Below are 15,345 nucleotides of genomic sequence, written 5' to 3'. Positions count from 1 at the left end.
GTTCTACCCTAACCTGTGGGTCCACAGTGTTCTGTGTAAGGAGTTTCATAGAGTCCCTCTCACCTCCCACTCCTCGGATCAATACATGCGGAGGGCCAACTCTGGGTTCTCTACCCCCTTGAAATGTACTTGGCAAACGTATCCTGGTCCTTCAAAGACAGGACAAATGTTACCTTCTCTCTGCAGCCTTCCCTGACCAGTGGCAGAACCCCTGATCTGCCTCATTTGTTTCCCCAGAACTGTGTTCCTGCCTCTATGATAATCTGCCCCTGCCTACTCTAAGATCTCTGTATGTTTCCAGAGGGCAGGGACTAGCAGTCTTCATTCATACACCGCGCATCTAGCACAGTGCCACCAGACTTCTCACGTGAGCCCTCCAAGGGCTAAAATGGCACAAAGCTAAATTTGTACTCTTATGAAGGCAGCAAGTGTATGAGGAGATCAGCCTGAATGAAACAGAGAAATTCCAAATGGCGAATAATGTAGCTCCATTAGAAGAAGATTTTCTTTTGCTGAAGGCCTTCCTGATGTCCCTTAAATCTCACAGACAAGTGGTTGCCTGTTCTGCCAGGAAGCGAGGACCCCCTCTTCTCCTTAGCCACGTCAGCCTTCTCTCGGAACACAACAGATGTGTTCTTATGGCCCGGAAGAGCCCCCCTGTGACCTCACTGTGGCCCACTGCTTCACTGTCCCCAGCATCAACCACTCACGGGCTTGCCACATCAATGGCCAGAGGAATCTAAAGTTTCATTAAAAACATGAGCTCAAAAGGCCCCAAGGAGCCCTAAGAAGGAACACATGTTCTGAGGTTAACAGAATTAATTATAAATTACAGAGGTTAATAATAAATTGAATTCCATTTTAACTTTCTCAAGCTCTGACTTCTGATATCTAGGCCCCTTATGGCCCAGGTATATTGGTTCCCTTCCCCTGTAGACCTCAAACCCTCTCAGGCCCTTAAATCATTTACTTGTTAGGTAAGCTAGGCCCTAGCTGAAGACCCAGGTCCAAGGGGTACTTGAAGAAGTCCTAGGCCAGTGGCTCAGTTCTATCAAGCAGCGACATCTGCTGATCCATACTGTGTCCTAGAGACTGTATTAGGTTATAGGGGAGACCTAGTCCCTGCTCTCAGGGAGCTTCTGTTTCAGAGACAGAGGCATGTAAACAAAGCACATGTGAATGTGCACAAAGAGATCCGTGGCAGGAGTTTGTGTAGTTCGTGTAGGACGGCCCAGCTGGTCACAGGCACAAAGCCCTGAGCTGACCCTATCCTTGGTTCCAGAGATATGTTCTGGCCCCAGTCCATCTGAACAAATATTTACTGAGCCTCCACTGCCAAGTTCCTGCCCTCATGGATCTTACACTTGGGCTTCAGTGTTAGCAGATGCCTCCCGATCTTGTTCTTCTGTACAGAGTACCTTCCAGAAAGCACCATTTCTCTAGGATGAGGGCTTGGTCTTTTTCTCAGCCAGACCTTCCAGGAACTTGAGTTCTGTACACAGAATTCAGGTCCTATTCCTGGGACCCTCACCCTGATGCTGAGTGTACATACCTGCCCGTCCTTCCCCTGTGGACCTGTGGCTGGAACTTCTCATATTGTCCTTGGCCCACTGTATCTCCTTGCCCTCATCTGTAAACTATGGACAATAACAGTATCTCCCTCCAAGGGATATTATGAGGACTAAATGAGACTAGCTTGGTACATGCTAAGCATTCAATAAATTAGCTATCATCATTATCTTTATTTCTAAGATCCCTGCCACACTGCCTGCCTCATCCATGGACTTTCCCGCCTCTTGCTGAGGTGTGAGTTGGGGGCAGGAAGGGCCCTCCCCCCGCCGCCTGTCATCCCCACCCCCACCGTGCTTGTAGGTTGGCTTAGTTTGGCTCTCACGGGCTGGCCCACCCAGACCCAGTGGGGGAATCCATGTACCTCTCAGTGTCAGGTAGCCGTAAGCCAGGCTGGCCACAGCCTGTGCACATTTCCAGTGTTCTTCCCCAAAAATAATCCGAGAAAGGATGACACAGCGAATCAGCTCCTTGTTTGCTTGGGTATTCTGCAGAGAGCAAAGATATCATTATGCTTTTTGGAAAGGAGGGAAAGCTCTAGCCCAGACTCTTCTCACAGGAATATAGGACTGAATTCACCTGTCGTCGTTTTCTCTTCTCTCCCCTTCCCATCCCATGACCAATCCAGCAAGGCCTGGTGGCTGTCCCTTATTCCTAAGTCCTCACACTAAGCTCTGCTCCCCAGTTCTGCCATGAGTACCTGATTCAAACCACCCTCACCTTTCACCCAGCTGACCACAAGAGCCGCTTCTAACTGCTCCCACTCTTGGCCCGCCCCCCCCCCCGCCCCGGTCTACTCTCAACATCATAGCCAGCGTGACTTCCTTTAACCTTTTATTGTGAAAAACTTTAGCAATATACAAAAATAGCATGGAGAGGGCTCACTTAGTTTCATGAGGTATCTACTCATGGTCAATCTTGTTTCATATCTATCCCCCTCATCCACCTACCCTCTCTATTATTTTGAAGAAAAATCAGATATTAAATCATTTCATATCTCATAAGTATCTCCCAAAGATACAGACTTAGACATATAACCAGAAAACCACTCTCACCAAAATATTAATAATTCTGTAATATTATTATTTTTTTTTTTTAAAGATTTTATTTATTTATTTGAGAGAGAATGAGACAGAGAGAGAGAGCATGAGAGATGGGAGGATCAGAGGGAGAAGCAGACTCCCTGCTGAGCAGGGAGTCCGATGCGGGACTCGATCCCGGGACTCCAGGATCATGACCTGAGCCGAAGGCAGTCGCTCAACCAACTGAGCCACCCAGGCGCCCAATAATTCTGTAATATTAAATATCTAGTCTCATAAATCTAATAATTACCTCATAAATCTAATTTTTTTTTTTTTTTTTACAGTCTGCCTGTCCATACGTTGAGATCAGTCTCCTGAGTCTCTTTTCATCTATAGGTTCTGTTTCCAACTCTAGTCGTTATCCAAACTGGCCAAGGAGTTGTCAAGCCTTAAAAACCCACACTTGTACTCTATGGCAGATGGTACTTGTCTGTTTCTAAAAGCGAAGGTTCTAGCCCAGGACTGTGAAATATGAATGGGTACAGGCCAAGATGACTGTCCTCTGCAAGTCCTCTGGATGATTTACAGAGGTAAATTTATAGATCTATCCAAGTAGGGGTATCAGCTTCTATCATCTGCCTGTGAGGTGTCTCTTGGCCTTTCCTAAAGCCATCTACAGACCCTTCCTCTAGACATTTTAAGCTCATTTTTTTCCCTGGCCAGGAAGTCAGTGTATGAATTCCTCAGTGGATAAATCATGCTCCAGGAACATGCTGGTGCCTGGGTTCTAATAATGAAGGTCACCGTCATCCTATCTCAGGCTCCCGGATTTTGAACATTCTATTAATAGCACTTGCTCTGAGGTCCTAGTTACCAAGTCTTTTCTCGCTCTGAGAAATGCACCTCTGGACTCTGACCTCTGTTGCAACCTCCCCTTTCTGGTGCTTTAGTTTGCTTATGAGTCCACTGAACCACTGGCATCTGAGCCTGGGCTTCAGCCCGGCTACCCTTGTTCTCAGCCTCCTGCCTCACTATCCTGGCCTTCTTGTTACCCAAGGGATCTCATTCTGAAACATTTCAGGAGAAATTAAAAAAAAAAATTTTTTTTAATTAAAGGTAATCAAACATCAACACAAAGAACAAAACATTCATTTTCAATTTAAAGCCAGGAGCACAAACCCTCCATGGAAGAACGCACAGTGACCCTGGTGTGGAACCCGAAGGCAGGGTGGCTGCCCCACTATGCTCTGCCTTGTTTTCTTCTGCTTATAAAGAAATATAACAACTTCCCCTACTTTGAGTGCTTCAATGTCCACTGAAGGCAGAGCTTCTGTCATCGTGGACATATTTTTAAAGGGAAACTAAAACCTTGTGGGCTTTTTGTTTTACCATTTTTTTCTTAATCAGCTGAGCTATTTTCTTCTGGGATTGGGCCAATTTCTCTTTAGGAAGAGACATGCAGCCTATGGTCTTCTCCTCCTTGGCTGTGGTGTCTTCTTCACTCTCTCCAGACCCACTAGAGGAACACAATTCTTCTCTTCGCTGATATGCTGGGATCTTGGCTTGCTGAGACCTGTAGATAACAGAGAGGGACGTGGATTCAGATTTGACCTCTGTGTATCTCAAATCAGTTAAAGTTGAAGAACAAATGGGGGGTAGGGATATGCACTCTATCAGAAACTTGAAGGAATAAAGTCTGGGGATAAGCTCGCGGTCCCCTTGAAGCGCAGAATCAGGACAGCAATGTGGTGATTCAAATGAAACAGATTTGTTAAACCACCCACCTCCCTCAGAGTCCCAGCTCTGCTACTTACTAACCACATGACCCTAAGCAAGTTATTATTTAATTTGTTTCTTTGTAAAATGAGGTCAATCAGAGGAGGTGACTGGATTAAATCAGATAATACTCATAAATCACTTAGCATCACGCCTGCTATTTAGTAAGTACTATTTTAATATTAGCTATTATTATTTTATTAGCTCCAAAACGAAGGTGCTGAATTGGAAGATCTCAAAGATCTTTTTCATTCTAAAATTCTGATCCAAACCAGGAAAGAAAATCGGTACAATGAAATAATGGGAAGGGAATTAACAGTTTGAGGCCAGACTTCACCGTCCTCTTTCATATTTCTTAAAAGTATTGGCCAACTAACTAAAGAGGATGTGGTCCCAATAAGGAGAGGGGAGGGAACTCCACAAAGTCAAGAGCAGATTCAGAAGCAAAATGGCCTTCTCAGTTGTATTAGAAATAAATGTGTTGAATAAAACGCTGAGTGGATTGAAAACCTCCCCACTCTCCACTTGCTTCTCTCCCTCCTGCCTCCTCTCTCCCTCCCAGCCCCCTCTTTCCCTCCCACCCCCTCATGCCCCCCCTCCTTCCTGCCCCCTCTACTGTCCCACATGCACAATGTAGATCTCTGACTTCAATGCTGAACATGATTACGAATGGGTAACTGGAAATGGTAAGGATAAAAGTCAAAGGAGGTAATCTTACACAAAAAAAGACATAACCATATCTTAACATTGCCAGAAAAATCAAAGTGATCCAGAAAAAACAGAATTCTGAAATCTTAAGAGCAGAACAGAATGTTTAATTATAAACAAGTCTCCCAAAGGAATCACCTTTGTATATACAATTTTAAAAGTTGTACCACTTTTAAAAGTTCAACCACTACATAGTTTTAAAAATAAAATTTATCTTCCTTTTCCACTGATTAGATAAGTAATAAATGTTCACTGTAAAAAAAAAAAGATAAAGAAGAAGAAAAACAAATGTCAAGTGTAATCTTTTACACTAGGTTTGAGAAATGACATGTTAACATCCACCCAGACTTCCTGTTCTAAATAACCTACCCAGAGGCACATGAGCAAACCAGGTCACGTGGACAGGACAGCAACGTTTCTTCAGGCCCAGGCCTGGCAAAATCACTTTCTGCCCACAAACAGAAGTGTGCTTTCAGAAGACATGCAAACTCAGTGGAAAAGCCAGAGAACATGGCTGATGCAAGGTGATCAGAAGGTAGGTGCTAAGCTTGCCTCCTCTCTGCCTGGTGAGTTAATGCTCCTCCTTCAAGACCCAACTCAGATGTCACCTCTGCTGGAGTTGTCACCTCTGCTGGAGTCCCATACTAAAGTAGCAAGTAGAGACACCCTCCAAAGGACTCGCAAAAATTTCCTCCAAACTTCTACTATAGTGCAAATCACATTATAGTCACGTTTTCAAAATTCCTTTGTTTTGTTTCTGAGTCGTCTTTGCCTTCTAGCAAATAAACTGCACCAGGGCCAGGGCTAAATCTCATTTATTTCTGAAACCCTGATACCTGGCTTACAGTAAAGATAAATAATGGCTTGTTAAATGATGCATAAATGAGTGAAAAAAAGAAAACATAGTCTTTAGGACACTTGAAAGAAAACATAGTCTTTAGGACACTTGAAAGAAAACATAGTCTTTAGGACACTTGAAAAATACTGAAGGTAGAGGGAATCTGTGGCAAAAGATCCTAAGTCAAGAAAACTAACAGAAAATTGAGTCCCTCAATAGAAGATTTTCCTTAGGCTGCATATTTCAAAGACCTGGAACAGAAGTTCAATCTCCTGGGATCACCAAAGAGATTGCCAATCATGGATCTTAAAAATTACAAGCCCTAAATATTTTAAGTTCAGCCTTCAATAAAATTAAGCTGAGACCAAAAGCAGCAAGCTTCAACAACAGCGACCTCAAAGCAAGGAGAAACATTGAGGTCTTGACAAATGACTTGAGAATGCAAAGACCTAAACTAGCTTTGAACATCTTGTCATGAAAGATGAGAAAGATGACTGGAGAATACTGACCAGTCAGATTTCTTGAAAGATAAAATAACAGTCAGAATAAAAAGAATAGGCAGGTTGAATGAAAGGTCTGTCTTGCCAGGTTTATAACTTATTCTATATATTGCCATCAATAAATATGAATTCAGACTAGTAATAATAAATATGAATTATCTGATTACTTCCAAGATACTCTACTGTGAACGCTACATCTTAACTTCAATTTTTAAAGTTATACAACCCTTAACCTCAGGATATTTTATGAGGTGGTACAAAACGACTGAAATTAAGCACATGAAATGTGGCTAATCTGAATTGAGATGTGCTATAAGTATAAAATACACACTGAATTTCAAAGACTTAGCATGAAGAAAAAGTATAAAATATTTCACTACTTGTTTTTTAAAATATTCCAGATATATTAAGATAAATACAGTATTAAAATTCAATTTACCTATTTCTTGTTTATTTTATTTTTTTTATTGTTATGTTAATCCCCATACATTACATCATTAGTTTTAGATATAGTGTTCCATGATTCATTGTTTGTGCATAACACCCAGTGCTCCATGCAGAACGTGCCCTCCTCAATACCCATCACCAGGCTAACCCATCCTCCCACCCCCCTCCCCACTTGTTTATTTTTTAATATGGCTACTGGACAATTTTAAATTACATATGTGGCTGGCATTTGTGACCTGCATTATATTCCTGTTTGATAGCATTGGTATAGATCAATGGTTCTCAACCAAGGGTGATATTGGCCCCAGGGGACATCTGGCAATGTCTGGAGACATTTTGGTTTGTCATTACTGGGACGGTGCTACTGGCAGCTACTGGGTAGAGACCAGAAATGCTGCTAAACATCCTACAACGCATAGGTCAGCCTTCTACAACAAAGAGTTAGCCCACCCAAAATGTCAACGGTGCCAAGGTTGGGAAACCCTGGTATAGAAAAATGGTTAAAGAATTGACTCTGCAATCCGGCCGCCCAGTTTGAATCACTAGCTGTGGGATTTGGGGCCAATTACTTAACCTTTTTTTGATTCATACTCCTTAGCTATAAAATTATAATAGTATAATAGTATTAGCAGTACAGGGATGTTGGGGCAATGGATGACTTCATGTAAGTACTTAGAACAGTGCCTGGCACAAAGTATTTGCTCAATAAGTATTAGCTATTATGATGTGAAAGTTTTACTTATTGTCTCTTTATTTCATAAAACAATTTTAATTTACTCATTATCTTTGTTATATTTAATTCTCCATGACTTCATCAATCTTGGTATAATTAACCTATCTATAAAAAATAAAATTTCCCTTCAGTTAGGAAAAAACAATTATGTTCCTTCTCGCACAGGTTGCACAATTACAAATGGACTGCATAGCAGAATCGTTATTAAAACACACCACAGAAGCTCAACCTTCTCTTCTATATAATATGCACACAAAGCTCCGCAGCCCAGGTTTGCCTTAAGTGGGAGGTCCGTGTTCCAAGCCAGTGACTGAGTGTGATGTCAAGGTTCTGTGGTACTTACAGGTGGAAGCAGAAATCCCAGTCGATGTCACTGCTGACAGTTGGAATGCGGATGGGGCTGGCTTGCATCTTCGTCCTACCAAGAATCACAAGTCAGGTTGGCTTTGGAAAAAAAAAAAAAAAAGGTTTAGAAGTCTGTTCTATTTTCCCTCTGTTGGATGCTATTAACATTAAACTGAAACTGCCCAAGTACATAACCCATCTGAAATCCATAAATAGACTATCCTCACTCATGTATAGAGACACCTAGAAGGCAGAAATTAAAGGTATTTGCCAAATTAAACCTCTGAATTAAATTTCTTTCCCCTAATTCCTACTCCAGAGTACCTCCAAAATCCCTGACTTTTTTTTTTACCCCCTTAAAGCCAGTATATTTACAGCTCCCGAATCATCAAAACTATGTTCTCCTACTCAAGTCAGATATTGTTTTTGCCAGATGGATCCAACCAAGCAACCAGTTCTAAGCATTAAATGAAGTATAGCCATCGTATTGGTTAATTCTTCTCTTTGTCCCTAGGGCCATCCCACTATTTAATAGGAGGTACTAGTTAAGGAACACACAAGCGTCTGTTTGGGTATTGTCCTTAGCTGAGGGGGGAAATGACTGAAACCTCATGACAAACATCTGATTTATAATTATTTGTGAAATTCAATTCTCATGGCTCTCCCTTTAAATCAAATCTAAATCGAATGCACAGTTATGCACTGAACATTAACACCCACGAAGTCGCTCCTCATTTCACCCTGCAGAATGTCACTCCTTCCCATCTGAGCCCTGAGTAGCTCTCTCTGACACAGGCTCCAGAACATCCACAATCCAAACACCAGAAGGAGATTAATTTCTCTTTCTAATCTCTACTTTCAAAACTATGGCCAGGGCGAGGAGTTTTGAGTTCCCAACCTCCTAAATTCTGTTCCATGAGGTGCTATACGGTCCTGAATAAATTAGAATACCAAACTTTGGCCCCTCTCTCAAAGGCAAATCGCTTCCCTCTTCCCTTCACCGCAACTTCGTAAACCCTGAGCCACATCCTGAGCCCCAAGTGAGCATCCCGAGGCTTCTTTCTTGCGGGTGGTGCCACAGAGGCTCCAACTCGAAAACCACAGGCGGGGAGCAGCAAGGTAGGGGTTGGGCCGCCCACCTGGCCGAGGGCAGAGAAGCCACGCCCCGGAACTAGCCTTCCTGGCTCCCTCAGCAGGAGAGCTCGGCTTCCTCGGGCGGCGTCAGCGTCCTGGCCTCGGCCGACTTCGTTCAGGGCGCCGCACAGGTGCCTGGCGGAAGCGAGGCTCTCTGCGCGGTCGGCCTGGCGCGCGGGCAGCCCGGGTTCCGGCTCGAGAGACAATGGGGTTGCCATGGGAACGGAACGCCGCGGACTGAGCCGGGAGCGTCGGCGCCTGTAGCCATGGCGACGCGGGGCACTTCCGGCCCCGGAAAATCCCCGGGCCGCTCCCGGGCGCTTCTGCAGCACCCTTGGGTTTTCCGGTCTCCGCGGGCGTGACTCGTTCAGCCTCGGGCTCGTCCCCAAACTTCCCTCTCCTGCGGTTGCATCGTCACCTGTTGTTTTTCTGAAAGGACTTGAGCTCTCAGGCATGAAGATGCTGGAAGAGGAGAGAAATCCCATCGCAGGATGGCAGAGGGCGCCGGGCTCCAGGACCCCACCTACTTAAAACTGCGGCGTACCGGAGTAAATGGGCGCCTCCGCGCACTCTGCACCCCCGAAGCGCCCCCGGTGTTCTGGCTCTCCGGACTGGAGAGGAAAGGCTCAGATGTAACTGTTGATGGTGTCGGCACCGTCTGTGTTTCCTCTCCCGGTAAGATTTGAGCTATGCTTGATCAGGAAAGCGGAGTGCCCGAAATGAGTACTTTAAGGAATGAACCACTAGTTCTACTACTGATTAGCAGTTCCAACAATATTTTCGAGGGGTGGGGCACATTTGGCAAACACCACATAGCCCTAATTTATGCAGCATGTATTCTTGTACCATTCCTCTTCAGGAGCCTGAAATTCACAATGATAATAATTCAGATCTGACAGGTGCAGGGCAGTTGGGGCCAGTACGCAAACCAACAGCGCCAGCTCCGCAGCCTCATGCGGAAGGGTGTTATCACAAACCCTACGGTGAACAAGGGGCCTATGACAAGTCAAGTTGAAGATGGTATGTCCTCGTTTTTTTAAAGAAGGGGGAAAAAAGCAGGTTCGGTAGAGAGAGAAGGAAAATATTTACTAAGAACTTGAAAGGTGGTGTTTACATTTGGTGTTTGTTCTTTCCAGTTCCAGGTTGAAGTTTGCTATTGATCCAAGAATGCCAAGATAGACTTTCTACAGTTAGGTTGGAGGAGCTATTTAAATGAGTTTGCTTCTCTTAAGTGAAACCTGAACCGCATTTTAACTTAAGGTTTAAATCTGTACCCTCAAGATCCTGCGCCAAAATTTTAGGAGGATCCCACCCCCTTTATTCTGTTCCCTAAGAGAACTCCCAACCGGGAACAAGGATGAGAGCAATGAACGGCGCTTCAAGATTTCAGGGCTCTGGTTTTGACTCTCTGTGGAGTCTCACTTTTCTTGCTCATACAATGAGAGTATTTGTTACCACTTGCTTTCTACAACCCCTCCCAATTCCCAGGATTCTGTGGTGGCAAACCGCAGATTTTTGTGACTCTATGAACAATACTTAACACATATGGGGATCAAAAGGAAGAACTGGTTTCTTGTTCTCTAACACTGATTCCCCTTACCCTTGTTAAGTTGGTCTTCATCAAATTGAAAAGTTTTAATGTTTTCATTTTAGGAATTGGCTGGGAGGTTGTTTCTAAGTATGTGAAATGTAACTTCTGGTTCCTGAACACCAGCTTCTGCCCATCATTGTGAAGTGAGGTACCAGAACAGGCACTGAATTCCCATTCTAAAAATGACAGTCTGGTTCCACCTCCATTTAATTAGCTTTGACCTTGGGGCACCTGGGTGGCTCAGTCGGTTAGGCGTCTGCCTTCGACTCAGGTCATGATCCCAGGGTCCTGGGATCGAGCCCCACGTCAGGCTCCCTGCTCAGCAGGGAGTCTGCTTCTCCCTCAGACCCTCCTCCCTCTCATGCTCTCTCTCTCTCTCACTCCCTATCTCTCAAATAAATAAATAAAAGCTTTAAATAATAATAATAATTAGCTTTGACCAGAAACAATTCACCTGTAAAATTAGAAGTCAAATTAAAAAGATGTTGAACTCTCAGAGTTCCAAACCTGTGTGCTGTTTTTTTTCCCTTGCCTTGCCATATTCACCCTGTCCCCAAACATAAACCTTAGTTACAGGTAAATGTGCTTTAGGTTTGTTCAATAACTCTGGGATGGGATGCTAGTAAGCTTGCTTTTATAGTGTGTGTTCACTCACACAGTCCCTCCCTTGATCCTGAGGTAGAAGAGGCAAGCACTGCTATTGCAGAATCACCTAAAGGAAGCATGGGTACAGGGTACTTCTAGATTCTTCCATCCCCAAATAAATGAATTATTTTAACCGCAAGAACTGTGAAACTTAAGGACAAGGAAATCAAATAAACTTTCCTTTGGACTGTGTAATTTCTTAAAACACATTTTCTGTCCTCTTAAGACAAGGTTAGATACGTTACTTCTGAGCTCCCATACTATCCCATCCACAGTCTCATCTTGACGCTCACAGTAATATTGGCACTTTGTGAGTTTCTCACACTCCCCATGCATCTGTCCGTCCCCCCAGAAAAAAGAAAATGCATATTGAAGAATATGTGCTATGTGACCAATACTGTTCTAAGCGTTAGGGAAGCAACAGTGAACAAACAGACAAAGATTTTGCTCTTCTGGAGCTTCTATTCTACTAGGTGAAGAAAAGCAGGGTTACTAGTAAATAGTCTGATGTCTCTGCAAGTTAGAAAAAGGCACAGGGCCAGGGGAGTAAGCAACAAATTTGTGTGAATTAGGGGAAAAAAAAAAAAAAAAAGCCTCTTCCTCCAGCCAGACTCAGGCCCCTGCTAAGGGGAACAGAGGGTGGGCTGGATTTTAGGACTCCCTCCCTCCCTCAGCTGGGTGAACCATCTTCCATGGGAGCAACAAATTATCTGGAGAAAAAGCCAGATAAAGGATCTAGAAAGTGATGTGGATGTCACTTATCTAGTGTAGTTAAGGAGGGCCTCTCTGACAAGGTGGCACTGAGCAGAGGAAATGAGGGAGCAAATATACAAACATCAAATTAAAGAACATTCTAACATAACAGCAAGTACAAAAGCCCTGAGACGGGAGCAAATTCAGTGGGTTCAAGGAAGAACAAAAGGGCAATTAAGAATGAGACAGAAGAATGGGTCAGCAAAGGAGCAAAGCACACAGGGCGCTCTAGGCCATCCATTCATCTAAATATCCACCCACCCACCCATGAATACTGAACACCTACTAGGTGGCAGGCCCTATCTGATCAGCTGTGAACTCCCTGTGGGCGAGAGCTGTTATGATTCACCATCGAGCCTTTAGCATTCAACACAGTATCTGGCTTATTATCAATGTCCAATAACACTTAAGAAACTTGGAATCATCTTCAGGAACTCTCCAGTAGCAGAGATTCTGGCCCCTTAGTATGTGTATCAGTTTCCTATTGCTGCTGTAACAAATGACCACAAACTTCATGGCTTAAAACAACACAAGTTTATTATGTACTAGGTCTGGAGGTCAGAAGTCTGCAGTGGCTGTCCCTGGGCTAGAGACAAGGTGTGGGCAAGGCCGATTCTTTCTAGAGGCCCTTGGGGAGAATTTTGTTCTCTTGCCTTTTCCAGCTTCGAGACCACCTGCGTTCCTTGCTTTGTGGCCTCATTTTCCATCTTCGGATCCAGCAGTGCAGCATCTTTAAATCTTTGACTCTTGACTCCTGCTTTAACAGATAAATACACTGTTAACACTGCCTCTCAGTGTATTTAACCTGACTTAATCTGCTTAGGTTTTAAAAACGTCCAGAAGTGACAGAGGGAACCCTTACTACCTATCCTTCTCCTGTTCAAAAGCTTACATTATTTGGTGGTGTCTTGCTCCTCTCTCTCCCCTACACATCTCCCATTTGTAATCCAGTACATCCAGTCACAGTACTTGAATATATACTGTTTCTTCCCATTTGGGGGCTTGGTTTATAATGAACGTGTGGGAGTGTCTTCCCTCGCACTCACCTCTTTCTCTTGGGGACTTACTCTTCCGAGGAGCCTTTCCATCTGCTGGAAGCCCCAACGATTGCTCTCTCAACCCATGGGCTCCAATGGCCTCCTTAACACAGCCATCATAGTTGAGCTCTTGTCCTTCGATTTTTTCACAAATATGCAACTCTCATGCTTGAGTTCTTGGCCCTGAGCGGAGCAGAAATTGCTACTCAGTGCCTTGGTCTGTTGCTTTGCCCAGCCCCCTCTTTGCCTTGCAGTCGGCCTTTTAACTTCGCTCACAAAGCAGCACCCCCGTCTTTGCTGGAGAGTGTTTCTGCTGCTGTCAGCACCCCGCATTCCAGTTATGCCACGTTGCACAAGGTTGTGCTTTGACACGTTCTGGGAGCATTTCCCCCACATAGCATGTCATGTGTTTATCTGAAGATGGGTGGGTTTAATTATTAAAGGCTTTGCAGTCTGTCTTCAAGTTTATGTAAGGGAAACAAATTGAGGAGTCTTATTCAACCAATGTGAAGAAAAAGGCCATTCTTTCTCACACAATATGATGACGCAGGCACTATTCTACTCTTTTTTTTCTCTGCATTCTTGTAGCACATGATGGACATTATTGCGAAAACGGGCAGTTTGAAAATTATTCAAGTAGTCTTCACATGTGTACATACAGACGTTTATACAAAGGACAGTCATCCCATCATCTTTAGGGCTGTAAAAGACCGGAAGCATCAATAAGGAACTAAAAATACAGCACAACTGTACTACGAAATACCATGCAAGTTAAAAAGAATTAGATGTGTGTGCCAACGGAGAACAATCTCTCCAAGATATTTTAAGTATTTTTTTTTTTTTACGTAAGCTCTCCCCCTAACATGGGGCTTGAACTCACCACCCCAAGAGTCGCATGCTCTACCAACTGAGCCAGCCAGGTACCCCTTAAGTATCTTTAAAAGTATGATCCAGAAGAGTGTATAAAGTATGCTTCTATATTTAAAGGGGAAAGCTAAATACATGCCTACAGGTACATAGACATAGAATGTCTCAGGTCATCCAAGAAACTGAACAGCTGTTGCCTCTGGAGAGGTAAACTAAGGACTGGGAGGAGAGAGATTTATTTTCAGTTTATTTCAGTTGATACCTAGTCATCAGGTCTTGGGAGTTTCTTTTCATACCCCAGCTTCGGCCTGAAGCATTTCTTTCCACCTAAGAAGACTGGTTTGGATGTAGCTCGGTTAAATGCCCAGCTGAGTGTGGTGTTTCTCCAAGAAATCATCTTGAGTTGAACGGTTGGCCTCCGTTGAAGTAAGTTCTCCTCACAGGGTGCATGCACCTGATAACTTAAAATAGTTAATAACTTCATATGCCATTTGCATTATTTTCATTGATTTATCTTTTGTTTTCAGGGTGAGGGGGCATTAAAGGTCCAATTAAGCATGTATGGTGTGTAGTGATGAGCTGAGGCCGACATGGGAGAACCGTGTTGTGAGTGAAGGGAGATGGCCCATTGTATTATGATGAAGAATATTAGCTACTTAAATAATTGCACCCATTTCATTGTCGTTTGGGTTTTTTTAAAGATTTATTTATTCATTTTTAGAGGCGGGGAGGGACAGAGGGGGAAAAAATCTCAAGCAGACCCCCTGCTGAGCAAGGAGCCTGATGCAGGGCTCCATTCCACAACCCATGAGATCATGACCTGAGCCAAAACCAAGAGTCAGACATGCAACTGACTGAGCCACCCAGGCGCCCCGTCGTTTGGTGTTTTAATTATGATTCAACCTGTGAGAATTCACCCTAAAGAGTTTTTTAGGAATGAATTATTCTTGTAATGTGATAGTTGATAGAAGGTATTTGACTTTTTGTTTTTTAGCATGTGCATGTATTACCTTTTCAAAAAAGGAAAAGGAAAGAAGAGAAAAAACTATCTAATGGAAGCTTTCAAATGGTTACAAAGACTACAGACAACCAAGGGGCAGTTTTGAATTGAAGAGCCAGGGTACAGCTGCCCACTAGGGGCTGATGCTTGGGGCTGAGGTGCTAATCAGCTGACCTTAAATAAGGGTTCTCCTAGGTTATCTGGGTGGGCGCCATGTAATCACAGGGGTCATCTAAAGTGGAAGGGGGAGTCAAAGTCTGAGATTAAAGATGCTACGAGATGGCAAGGAGGTGACAGAGAGTGAGAGACTGTGGACCACTGCCTGCCACTGCATGTGACTTGGGCGAAAAACACCATCACACCCCGGCGCTATTGACCTG

General features: G+C 43.8%; 1 protein-coding gene and 2 long non-coding RNA genes across 3 annotated transcripts in view; 1 reads left to right on the top strand and 2 right to left on the bottom strand.

Moving 5' to 3' along the window:
• The window catches only part of TTC23L (tetratricopeptide repeat domain 23 like), a 42,373-nt gene extending 33,329 nt beyond the window's left edge, over positions 1-9,044 (bottom strand). Inside the window, exons 1-4 of the mRNA XM_078066621.1 lie at positions 8,659-9,044; positions 7,937-8,037; positions 3,981-4,164; positions 1,934-2,057 (exon numbers count right to left, since the gene is read on the bottom strand). Coding sequence (XP_077922747.1) covers positions 1,934-2,057; positions 3,981-4,164; positions 7,937-8,004 — 376 coding nt within the window. The 5' untranslated portion in view covers positions 8,005-8,037; positions 8,659-9,044. The remainder of the gene's footprint in view (positions 1-1,933; positions 2,058-3,980; positions 4,165-7,936; positions 8,038-8,658) is intronic.
• A 194-nt stretch (positions 9,045-9,238) lies between these two features.
• Positions 9,239-11,159, top strand: LOC118545288 (uncharacterized). Its single transcript, XR_004922027.2, has 2 exons — positions 9,239-9,747; positions 10,209-11,159. It is a non-coding gene; the product is annotated as an uncharacterized LOC118545288 (long non-coding RNA).
• A 1,417-nt stretch (positions 11,160-12,576) lies between these two features.
• Positions 12,577-13,747, bottom strand: LOC144381067 (uncharacterized). Its single transcript, XR_013445519.1, has 2 exons — positions 13,108-13,747; positions 12,577-12,815 (listed from the first exon to the last, which is right to left on the bottom strand). It is a non-coding gene; the product is annotated as an uncharacterized LOC144381067 (long non-coding RNA).
• Positions 13,748-15,345: the final 1,598 nt, after the last annotated feature.

The sequence above is a fragment of the Halichoerus grypus genome, chromosome 2, assembly GCF_964656455.1.
Source record: "Halichoerus grypus chromosome 2, mHalGry1.hap1.1, whole genome shotgun sequence".
NCBI classification, from domain to species: Eukaryota; Metazoa; Chordata; class Mammalia; order Carnivora; family Phocidae; genus Halichoerus; species Halichoerus grypus.
The sequence above is the reverse complement of the archived record's forward strand: the minus strand, read 5'-3'. Positions and strand labels throughout refer to the sequence as shown.